This window comes from Pongo abelii, chromosome 18, assembly GCF_028885655.2.
Source record: "Pongo abelii isolate AG06213 chromosome 18, NHGRI_mPonAbe1-v2.0_pri, whole genome shotgun sequence".
In the NCBI taxonomy this organism is placed as follows: domain Eukaryota; kingdom Metazoa; phylum Chordata; class Mammalia; order Primates; family Hominidae; genus Pongo; species Pongo abelii.
The window spans coordinates 21,281,561-21,293,903 of NC_072003.2; the positions used below are offsets into that span (position 1 = coordinate 21,281,561).

A 12,343-nucleotide genomic window follows, 5' to 3' on the forward strand; every position below is an offset into this window, starting at 1 on the left:
AAACTAGGCTTCTAAAAACCATTTCCAAAATAAAGACAGATTTATTCCCAAAGCTGTTTATCACATCAACAGGGCATCAAGGAAACAGAAACTACTTTAGAAATAAATACAGGAAGCATACCTACATATGAATGAATTCAACATTAAAAACTGTATTTATGCCAGGCATGGTGGCTCACGCCTGTAATCCCAACACTTTGGGAGGCCAAGGCGGGTGGATCACCTAGGGTCGGGAGTTCGAGACCAGTCTGACCAACATGGAGAAACCCCGTCTCTACTAAAAATACAAAATTAGCCAGGTGTGGTGGCACATGCCTGTAATCCCAGCTACTTGGGAGGCTGAGGGAGAAGTGCTTGAACCCAGGAGGCGGAGGTTGCGGTGAGCTGAGATTGCGCTATTGCACTCCAGTCTGGGCAAGAAGAGCAAAACTCCGCCTCAAAAAAAAAAAGCAATATTTAATACAGATCATGCTTATTATACAGCCTTGATGGAAAGAAATTCTAAGGACACAAACCATAAAGGATAAATGATCTCAACTATACAGAAGAGAAACGAAGTATCATTGGAAAGAAGGTGCCAAAATGCTATGGTGTGTTTGCATTGGGTTAGTGTGAGTTCAGGAAGTTTTAAAAAAATTTCTGTGTATTGTTTTAAATTAATTTCCCCCATTTTTCAAGTTTCCTACCTTGAGGAAAAACACATTATAAAGAAAAACACTTACCTGAAACATGGCAATATGCAGCTGAACCCGCTGCAGGCTTGTCTTACAAGAAGAAATACTGGTTTCCAGCCTTCGCACCAAGTCATGCTTCTTCCAGGCAGTGTCGTAAGAACTTGCTAACACAGTTGCCCTGTTCATAACCAGCTGAGAGAACTTCCCAATCTGGATGTTATGTTCCACCGCTTTCTTACAGAGATCATCAACAGAAACTTTGCTTTCGGCACCAAAGTCCTTTGCCTCTACTTGAGCAATGATGTCTACACCCAGAGCACTGATAAAACTGCACAGTGTGAGTCCGAGGGCTTGGTTGGGTAGTCCTATCAAGAGCTGCCTCACAAAGTCAGCTGTGAATGCCTTGATAGGTTTGGCCATTTGGTCTTCACTGAAACAAGAGTTTCTAAAAAGGGTTTTCACATTGACAATCTGTACAGGCCCATTCACAGTATTCTGATCTTCAAGTGAACTTGATCCTACAAAAAGGAAAAATTTCTTATATTTCATGAAAAAAATCAGGTAATATGCTGCTTATTTATAGTATTTAAGGTGTCATGAATGTGTAATTAAATTAAGCCTACTCTATCCTGCCCCCTTCCATAGTGCTACATAGCTAAAGCTAGTATGTTTACAGGTAGCATATTACCTGACAATGTTTTAGAAAAGGTACCACAGAGCCTGAAGAACTCCTTAATAGTCTGTAGTCTTTTTAGAAAGAAAATCTCTTCTAGCACCTGCCGGTGATTATCATCATCAAAAAAATTAACTTGAGTACTCCTGGCTTCCCTTATGATGTCAATCTTTCGCCAAGCTATAGGAATTTCCATCTTGTTCAACTATGTAAATGAAAGAAAACAAAGTTCATTTCTCCACTCTTCACACAACTGAACAACTACTTTATGGCACTTGCATTATTTTTAAATCCAAGTCCACATTTACCTTTTCAACTAATAAGCTGAAAGCAGTTTCAACTTGAGCAAACATGCCATCGAATGCTACCAAAAGCATCTGGCCAGCTGACATTTTGGGTGTTTCATCAACTGAACCATTTCTCGGTTGGATTAATTCACCGTACTGAGCATGTAGTAGTCTACAGGAAAACAAAAGGAGTTAAAACCTTCGCTGAAAAGTAATGCCTTTGGTGGGAACATACAAAGTCAGTACATCTCACAGCTGCATGCGAAGTCTAGAAAGCCTTCTGGCATTAAGAAGAAGTGTTATCAGGCCGGGCGCGGTGGCTCACGCCTGTAATCCAGCACTTTGGGAGGCTGAGGTGGGCAGATCACCTGAGGTCAGGAGTTCAAGACCAGCCTGACCAACATGGAGAAACCCCGCCTCTACTAAACACACAAAAATATTAGCTGAGTGTGGTGGTGGGCACCTGTAGTCCCAGCTACTCCAGGAGGCTGAGGCAGGAGAATCGCTTGAACCTAGGAGGCGGAAGTTGCTGTGAGCCAAGATCGCGCCATTACACTCCAGCCTGGGCAACAAGAGCGAAACTCCAACTCAAAAAAAAAAGAAGGAATGTTATGATGATAAAATGGTATTTCATGTCAACCACAATAGAATTTCAATGATTCCAATTCATTATTAATGACTGTTATGTGATTAAATTTTATGCAAACTTGAGTGATTAGTCTCATTTTTATACACAAAATATGACATAATTTAAAATCCCATATTGAAAAATGTCAGAAATTACACCATTCTAAAGCTGGCGGACCTAGTAAATTGTCAGGTACGTTCGCACTATTACTACAAGATACAATACAACCAACTATACTTGCTGTTTTGGGTATGCTTGGTTTTTATTTATGCACATTTTTTGAATGTAAGGTCTTCAGAAATTCACCCCTCACATTACCATTAAGACTTATATAGTGCTTATGTATCCAGGCACTATTTCTTATCACACACACACAGAAACCATTCCAAATGGCTGGAACTATTAAGAATTTTTAAGAGAATTAAAAATGTTAAACTACCAGATAAATTTCTAATGGAAAAAGAGCTGTAAGATGGTATGAGATTTTCCTTGAGATTACCCAAAAACAGCTTCTCTGAAACAAGGCACAGACAGGCTGCCATAGATCCAGGCACAAAGTTTGTTACCCAAAGTACACATTTAGGTAAACATTCTTCTGTATGAGGATAAGGAGAACCCAGATAGGATATTAAGAGAGATAAAATGAAGTCTGAAATTCAGTGCAAAACAAAGATGTACAGATCTAGCATTTAACTTTTTAAATACTGCTAAAAATTATATGATAGAGCTGTTCTATAAATAATCTAATATTTGTTTATGCTATTAATGATTACACTTTTTCTAGCCGGGCATGGGGGCGTACGCCCATAGTCCCAGCTACTCGGGAGGCTGAGCCAGAAGAATCTCTTGAACCCGGGAGGTGGAGGCTGCAGTGAGCCGAGATCACACCATTGCACTCCAGCCTAGCGACACAGTGAGACTCCATCTCAAAATATATATATATATAATATATATATACACACACACATATATGTATATATTTATGAATATATATGTATATATTTCTTATTCTATGAATATAACCACTCCAAAGAAACAAGAGAAACAGGAAATTTCTGAATGCAGGATAATTAACATTAAAGAATTATTGCTACTTTTTTCATGAAATAATGGCACCACAGTCAAGAAAAATAAGATTACATATATATGTACACTTTCTGCATTATTAATATTTAAGAATGAAAAAATATTTGTTTCAAAATAACTAGGGTAGTAAATTTAAACCAGACTAACCCAGTGCAGGTAATTACCAAAGGTGGTGGCATTGGGTTCATTAGACTATTCTCTCTACTTTCTTGTAGCTTTGAAATTTCCCATGGGAGGAAACGGTGCTACAATTCATTTCTACTCTCTCAATTATACTTCTTTTGTGAATTAGACATTGGAACGCCAAAGAAAAGAGGCCCTGAGTCACTAGGGACAAAGGAGCTTAGGGATTAACACTGAGTACAATGCATGTCTGCAGGAACTGCCCAAACTCTACAGATTCCAAAGTCAGATTGCTTTTCTGGACTAATCAGATGAAAAATACAATATTCAATTAGCTAAAACAAACTTATAATATTTAAACTAATTTAAAAGTATTCACCTGAAATGAGGTGTATACTCTGTTAGCTAAATAAACTGTTTCAGGTGCCTCCACGGGGTTCTACAAGATGGCTTAAAAATATCACGTTCAACTGTGTGTATGTACATGTACATAACTACAAGCACTAAAAGGATATATGTATGTATGTGACCGAACTATACACTTGCACACACACACACACACACAAAGTGAGTGCATGTATAACTAGTGAAATCTGAGTAAGCAGTGTGGACTATATCATTGTCAGTTTCATAGTGTTGCTATAGATACTAACACTGAAGGAAGGATGAAGCACGCACAATACCTGCCTGCACTTTTTTTTTAAGCAACTTCTCATGATGTATAATTATTTCAAAATAAAAAAGTTTTAAAAAGATACGTGTATGAGCATTTATAAGTAATTATACCTGCTCTAAAAACTAAAAGTAAACTTACGTTAAAGAGCTCAGAATCCCTTTCTCTGGCTGTCCCATCTCTTTTACGAGGAAACGGCACAGCCAGCATTCACTTGCCTGGCAACATCGATGTAATGAGCATGTGTTTCTTCTTCCAGTCCCATAGCTGCATTTCTTAAGTAGGCCTGAAGAGATTCCACTAGAGTCTGCAGGGGAACGCCATCAGTGGTCTGCTCAATAAGACCGTCCAGTTCATGCAGCATACTTTCTAACGTGTATTCCCCTTTCATTAAACATCGAAGTGCTTCTGGAAATATGATTTGCCGGAAATTCGAATTCAATTCCTATAAATATATGAGAAAAAAATTTTAATGTTTTTTGAGTTTAGCTAAGTTACGCATTTGGAGACTTAGAGCCATACATTAAGAGCAAACTTATGTAACTATGCCATCAACTCATTCATGTAAGTACATCTTTTGTTTACTTTTTATTTCTACTTTTAAATATTTTCTTTTTAAATTCTATTTCATAGTCATGTGAAATTTTTCAGGAAGTATTTCAAATGACTTTAAAAAGTTGTCATATAATTAAACATTCCTAGGATGATGTACCTTAAGAACAAAAAGAACTGCCCTAAAGTATGTTATATAATGTTATTAATTTTTAGGAATCATATTTCTGATAGTGATATTAGTATTGTTATTCTCTTTTTGGTTTGGTTATAAGTGGCTTCTATTTCCCTTCAAAAAAAAAGTCTTATCAAGGTATAATTTGCATATAATAAACTGCATGTTTAAAACGTATAATTTGTTACACTTTGGTACTTGCATACACTCATGAAACTGTCACCACAATCAAGAAAATCATCATACCGATTACTCCACAAGTTTCCTCCTCTTTTTAATCTCTCTCACTCACACTTCTCCATACCACCTCCTCCATCTCCAAGTAAACACTGATCTGCTTTTTCTCTATATATACACTCTCCATTTATAGGGGTAGAAATGTCTAGCTTTCTTTACTCAGCGTAATTATTGTAAGTCACACATGTGGCTGTATGTTATCAAGGTGTCGTTCACTTTTATTGCTAAGAAGTATTCCATTATGTGGATGTACCATATTTGTCCATTTGCTTGATGAACATTTGACTTGATTCCAGTTTTTGACTATTACAAATAAAGCTGCTATAAAAATTCAAAAAAACAAAGAGCAACTGTAACCAAGTTACAGCTATAAATCTCACAATTATCTTCCTTTTAAATGACTGGTTGAGCAACATTCAAACGGGGAAGTCAAATTGCTTTCCTGGGTTAAAGAGATGAGAAAGACAATATTCAGTATCTAAAACAAACTAATATTTAAAATAAAAGTGTTCACCTGAAGTGAGGTATACACTCCATTGGCTAAGTGAACTGTCTCAGACGCTTCCATGGGGTTTGGGATATCTAAGTCCTGTGGCACCAGGTGGCACTGCTTCAGTAACTGAACCAAGCAGGTGACGTTTCCGCTCATACTGCAGAGTTCCTCCAAGAACCAGGCTCCATCCCGAGAAGTCAGATCTACCAGCTGTTCTCCAGCACTTGACGCTGCACCTTCCATCATCAAGTTACGCCTACAAGAGATAAATATCTGTAAAGTGAAACTTAAATGTATACACAAAACAGGGTAATTGGCCGGGTCAAGGCCATGCCTGTAATTCCAGCATTTTGGGAGGCCGAGGCAGGTAGATGACTTCAGGCCAGGAGTTTTGAGACCAGCCTGATCAACATGGCAAAACCCCATCTCTACCAAAAAAATACAAAAATCAGCCAGGTGTGGTGGCACACACCTATAGTCCCAGCTATTCAGGAGGCAGAGGTTGCTGTGAGCCGAGATCGTGCCACTGCACTCCAGCCTCAGTGTCAAGAGTGAGACCCTGTCTCAAAAGACAACCAAGATAACTAAAATCTGAAAAGCAAGTAAGCAGCTGTAACACTGGGCAAGACTAAGGAAAAGTAAAAGAACATTTTAGGTTTGGGATTAAAAATAAGACACAGGAAATGGTCCAATATGAAGTTGGCTAACTTACCTTGTAAGGGTACAAAGGGCAGAAATAATAACACTTGCTAGACTCAAAGATCCTTCTTCTCCATTCTCATGAAGGAAAACTTTAATGCAACGTTCAATTTCTTTCAACTGATCTTCACAAACTGGCACAGTGACAGCTTCCTGTTTCAAGCGTTCCATTTGTCTAATAAGTCTGCTGTTGATGTCTGCTGCATATCGCTGCAGGGTCATTTCAGTGGCAGTAATGAACTGACACACTGTTGGGGGTGGCTGGGGAGCATACTGCATTTCATATCTATAAAAATAAGGAAGAGGTGCTTATTTATAACACAACCACCCCCAACATACAAAATAATATTGCATTTAATCCTCAAACAAAACCTGAAGAGTAGAAATCATTATCTACATTTTACAGATAAAAATGTCCCAAGAGCTGAAGCAATTTCCTAAAAGGACTTGTTGATGACTGTGACAGAATCAACATTTGAGGCCAGGCACCACGGCTCATACCTGTAATCTTAGCACTTTGGGAGGCCAAGGCAGGAGGATCGCTTGAGCTCAGGAGTTCGAGACCAGCCTGGGCAACACGGCGAAACTCCATCTCTACAAAAAAATATAAAAATTGTTCAGGCATGGTGACACATGCCCATGGTCCCAGCTACTTGGGAGGCTGAAGTGGGAGGATCACCTGAGCCCAGGGAGGTCAAGGCTGCAGAATACAACTTTGCTTCCACTCCCAATAAGAAATAAAATTGGCCAGGCGCAGTGGCTCACGCCTGTAATCCCAGAAATTTGGGAGGCCCAGGCAGGCAGATCACGTGGTCAGGAGTTCAAGACCAGCCTGGCCAATATAGTGAAACCCCGTCTGTACTAAAAAGACAAAAATTAGCCGGGCATGGTGGTGTTGTAGTCCTAGCTACTCTGGAGGCTGAGGCAGAGGAATTGCTTGAACCTCGGAGATGGTGGTTGCAGTGAGCCAAGATCATGCCACCACACTCCAGCCTGGGTGACAGAACAAGACTCCGTCTCAAAAATAAAAGAAAATTAAGCACTATCAACTTACTTCCTGTAGAGCTCTTGACAACGCTCTACTGTGGTGTTACAGATGAGCTCTTCCATCCAGGTCTTCCACTGTTCAATTCGATGTTTCTGAAATATGGCCTTTGGATATTGCAGAGCCACGGTTGCATAGTGATGCAGTTGTTCCAGACAGCCACGGAGCACCGAGCGCCTCTGCTGCAGGAGAGCACCAACCTCCCCCTCCAGCTGCTCGCACTGGCTAATCAAGTGGGCCTGGCCAGCATTCTGCAGAAAGGCTGTTGCTGGCACATAACTTGGAGGACCTTTTGGTAAAAGACAATATTAATCACAGTAAAACAGGGTCAAGTCAGCTGTCACTAAAAGCAAGCACAAACCAGGACCCCACACAAACACACATGACTATAAAACTCATAGTTTCACATGTGAATCTAAAATAAGTCAACCCATACCAAGGTCCATTTGTGTGCTTATCTCTTGAAGCAAGCTTGCAAGCTGTGTTGCTTCTAAATTATTGAATGCAGCCTGATAATGTGTTATCCATTGTTCAAATTCATTCAGCTTCACTTGGATTGCTTCCTGAACAGCTCTTTGCTGAGTCTGTAGTTGGGTGTGTTCAGAATACCTAATCAGGGGGACACAAACAAAATCAAAAGATGTATTGCTGTTTTCTTCCACATACTTTCCTACCCTGGAATGTGCTCACACATGGACTGTCTGGTATACTCCTTGTCCATCTTGAGGGCCCTCCTCAAATGTCCCTTACTTCTCTGTTTTTCCTGACCCTGTGATTCCCTCAACCATGCTCATGACATTTTAATTAAAACTGCCACATCTGCCAAGTTTTGGGTTCCGTGAAGGTTAGAGACTGATGCTTCACAGATCTTTGTAATCTGAGAGCCTCACGCAATGCTTGACACTTTCATATTCAACTACCCTTTACTGAGCACCTGCTGTGTATAAGGTTCTTTCAGTTAATCATCCTATTTAATACTTAGTGAGGTAGATGAAGTAGCTGCCATTGTACAAATGAGTAAGGACTCAGATACATAATGGTAATGAGAAAACCAAAACCCAGATTTTCTGATTCCAAGTTTTGTGTTCTAACCACTACACCCACCTATCTCCCATAATTAGTCATTCAAACATTTAAGTTAAATATAATAAAAGCAGAAAATTTCAGTGAATTTTTGTTTACTAACACTTTGAAGTTGCAGTCACTGAGACAGTTTTTATCATTTATGTGATTTGTTACAATAATTCTAATCCATATTGATGTTTATATGAATATGAAAATTCTAATTAATGGCACATATTTAGAAGAATTCAACACTGTTTTAAACCTGTGTTGCAGAGTATGAGAAGGATGATCCACCCCTTCAGCTCCTTCTAGAAACTCTATTTCCTCCAGTAGTTTGCCCTGCAGTTTTTCCACATCTGTCAGTTGCTCTTGCAAGCTTAGGTATTCATCTAAGCTACCGTCCAATTTGGGAAGCACAACCAGCATCTCATCTCTATTCTTAAACCAGTTCACCTGTAAAAAGATATTATGATTAAGAAGACTCTTACAGGGCCAATTTTGAGACACAACAGTGTCAGAAGAACATTTTGCACATCCTACTTAAATCTCTACAAGACCCCAAAGGGGTGATGCATTGCCTCCACTGTACAAAGACAACTAATGCGTTCAAGTTTACACAGGCATAAACTGACAGGCTCAATCTCATAATACCATGTATTAATAGTTGCCAGTGTCACCCAGAACAAGACTGGCATCCCTGGCTACCAGATAGGGAAGGGAAGCTATCCAATTAAAGAACATTTACAGTCATCACTGGTAAACACATTTCAATAATTAAGAAATATAATTTTTTCAAATCATGAACCCACCTGTTAGGAGTGTGGAATGTAACTGTGCATGTTTGTGTGGAAGAATTACCTAATAAAAAGTTAACATCAAATTGCCATATTTAACTGCCATTTCAATATTATACATTAGTTTTGCCAAAAAAAATTAGAGAAACAATTTGACTCAACATTTTGATAAGCATGTTTACTCTATTAATAAAAAGAAGACAATGACTTATTCCGTCACGGGGCTTCACCTTAATCTCAGCTACTCTAGAAGAAAACAGGCTGCGGGTGATCTCTCGCTCCATCTCTCTCTTGCTCTGCTTGCTCTCGGCCTGCTGGCCGCCTCCACCATAGACAGCACCAGCAAACCCGGCCTCGCCTCCTGCTGTCCAGTCCACCAGAGGGTCATACACAAAGGCCTCCAGCAGCGTCAGCAGGGTCTCTCTGCCACGCCGCATAATGTGTAAAACCTGTTTTCAGGAGAGTTTTCAAAATAAGGTCTGCCACAAGTTTCATCACTAAAGTGTGTTTTTCATTCCACAGGTTTTGCTCATTTAACAAATACACTAAAAGGGAGAAGAGAAAACAGCATACCTGCTCACATGAAAGCCTAAATACACCTTCTACTCCAGTTACACCCAGTGCTGTTTCAATGTTTTGTGTCATTCGAAAAGGTACTTTCTCAGGAACTCTAAGGCTTTTACCTTGAAAAGACAAATCATTATATTTTTGCCCTTTCACCAAAAAACATTTGGCCCTCATAAATGTAAAGTCTACTTTTATATTACCTTTTTCAAAGCAAACATTGTAATCTATGTGAACAACTTCTCCAGTCGTCATATCTATAAGAACATTATCCAGATGTCTGTCTCCAAGGCCAATTATGTATCCAACCATAGACATGACAGCAGTAGATCTTGCATAAGACTAAAGGAAAGGAAACGGGGGCAGCAAGTGAAATACCATTAAGAAATTTCCCTCCAACATGGACATGATACTACAAAATTTACAAAGCACCATAAACCTACTCCCTTATTTTAAAATAAATCAACAAATAAAAAGCATTCCTCAAGGTTGCTGCATGTGGTCATGCAGGCATACAACACTGTAGACCTGATTGGTCCTAGTTAATCAGCTATCAGGATGCTGGACTAAAAAAAACACAAACAAACAAACTTTTCTTCAGCCTTCCTAGTTTGTCCCTTTCTAAATTTTTTATTTTATTTTTATTTTTTTATTTTTTTTTTTTGTATTTTTGGTTGAAACGGGGTTTCATCATGTTGGGCAGGCTGGTCTCAAACTCCTGACCTCAGGTGATCCACCCACCTCAGCCTCCAAAACTGGTGGGATTACAGATGTGAGCCACTGTGCCTGGCCTCTTTCTTTTTTTAAATTTAAATATTGATTTTATTTAAAAAAATTTTTTTTCTCCTAACTTTTATTTTAGGTTTAGAGGGACATGTGTAGGTCTTTACGTGGGTAAATTGTATGTCACTGGGGTTTGGTGTACACATTATTCTGTCACCCAGGTAGTGAACGTAGTACCCAACAGGTATTTTTTCCTACCTCACCCTCCTCCTGCCCTCCACCCTCAAGTAGGCCCCAGTGTCTGTTGTTCCCTTCTTTGTGTCCATGTGTGCTCAATGTTTAGCTGCCATTTATAAGTGAGAACATGCGGTATTCAGTTTTCTGTTCCTGTGTTAATTCACTTAGGATCTCCTTTCCATTTCATCCATAATTCTTTCCCCATCCTGCCCTCGGACACAGTCATGTTCATGCCTTTATAACTGTAATATTAAACTCAAATATACATCTCAAACTACCAAGTCTAGAGGGACAGAGGAAGGAAGGGAAGGAGGACAAACAAGATAGGTAAGAAGGTAGCAGGCAAAAGAAATACTACTACTGAGTATAGTCTAAAAGCACATACCTGTGTAACTCTCCACCATTCATCAGGTGTTGTGCAAGATGACCAGAGCTCTTTGGCAAGGAGATTCGGGGGTGTGGCCTCCATTAACTCTTCCAATACTGCCTTCATTACATGAAGAGGCCAATCCCGACGGGACACATCCAGGCTAAGCCCAACTGTTTTCAAAGCAGGGCCAATTTTACTGTAATAAAGTTCACTAGGACGGGGTACAATTCCAGGATTCTGAGGAGTTTGGTAGGAATCTTGGGCCTTAAGAAAAAACAATTTTTTAAAAAAATAAAAGATCAATTTTATATAAGGAAAAAGAGTGCCTTTTGTATGTAAAGTAGAATTTTTTAAAATGATTTTTCAGTAGCATTCTCTCGTTACTCAGCTAAATTTCATGTATTAATACAAAATAGCTAATTCTTCTGGATTATGGATCTTTCTTATGATATACACCTTTTAATTAGGCCCATTCACTTTATTGAAAAATTGGTCTACTGTTTAATTTTCTTGAGGTTCAATTCAAAACTAAACACTCAAGTTACTTTCTTCTTTATAATACAGAATTCAGTTTTAAAATTATAGTTCATAATTTATGCACATACTTCATTCTTCACACACGACTTAATCATTAATATAAAATTAACAACAGAAATTCAAAAACACATTACATGAGAATTTAGATAGCCCTTCTCTAATTACTATTTCGAAATTACCCTTCAATAACAGTTCTGCAGTCTCCTGTGCCTAGGTTTAAAACTTGCCTCCTTTCAAACTCATGCTCTTTTCCCCTACCTACCCTTATCAGAAGCATTTTCTTTAGCTAGATGTGGGATCCTGAAGATAAGACTGTATAAAATTTATCTCAATATCCTAAGAGCTTAGTACTGTTCCTGGCATATATTAAGCACTCAGATACATGGCTAAAATATATTCTAAATTAAACTCCTACTCTAAATCAAAGCATAAAATTCATAGGTACAAAATAGGATGCCATGATGATTAATTCCAAATTTAAAGTTGCTTCTTATTTACATATATAAAAGAACCTGGGTTTTAAAGCGATTATTTACAATTTAATTTAAAAGCATGGTAAATCCAATAAAAATACTAAGATGTAAATTATCAAGTTACTGAGTGATGAACAACCACACATTCCCCCTCTCCAAATTTGTCTCAAGTTAAGATAAACCCAATGCCATCACTTTTGCCTCTTATATAACTATTTTTGGCTGGGTGTGGTGG

The 12,343-nt window shown here is 38.7% G+C and overlaps 1 protein-coding gene across 7 annotated transcripts in view; it reads right to left on the minus strand.

Moving 5' to 3' along the window:
- Positions 1–12,343, minus strand: part of SMG1 (SMG1 nonsense mediated mRNA decay associated PI3K related kinase) — a 114,605-nt gene that overhangs the window by 17,576 nt on the left and 84,686 nt on the right. For 6 of the 7 annotated variants that reach the window (XM_024241383.3, XM_024241381.3, XM_024241382.2 and 3 more), the window contains 13 exons: positions 11,114–11,362; positions 9,972–10,110; positions 9,778–9,887; positions 9,435–9,653; positions 8,673–8,863; positions 7,782–7,954; positions 7,355–7,634; positions 6,314–6,586; positions 5,623–5,857; positions 4,363–4,589; positions 1,656–1,806; positions 1,363–1,552; positions 723–1,192 (listed from right to left, as the gene is read on the minus strand). In XM_024241383.3, coding sequence (XP_024097151.1) covers positions 723–1,192; positions 1,363–1,552; positions 1,656–1,806; positions 4,363–4,589; positions 5,623–5,857; positions 6,314–6,586; positions 7,355–7,634; positions 7,782–7,954; positions 8,673–8,863; positions 9,435–9,653; positions 9,778–9,887; positions 9,972–10,110; positions 11,114–11,362 — 2,907 coding nt within the window. Of the gene's footprint in view, positions 1–722; positions 1,193–1,362; positions 1,553–1,655; positions 1,807–4,285; positions 4,590–5,622; positions 5,858–6,313; positions 6,587–7,354; positions 7,635–7,781; positions 7,955–8,672; positions 8,864–9,434; positions 9,654–9,777; positions 9,888–9,971; positions 10,111–11,113; positions 11,363–12,343 lie in introns of those variants that run through there. The other variant, XM_054534804.2, reaches the window with a different exon arrangement.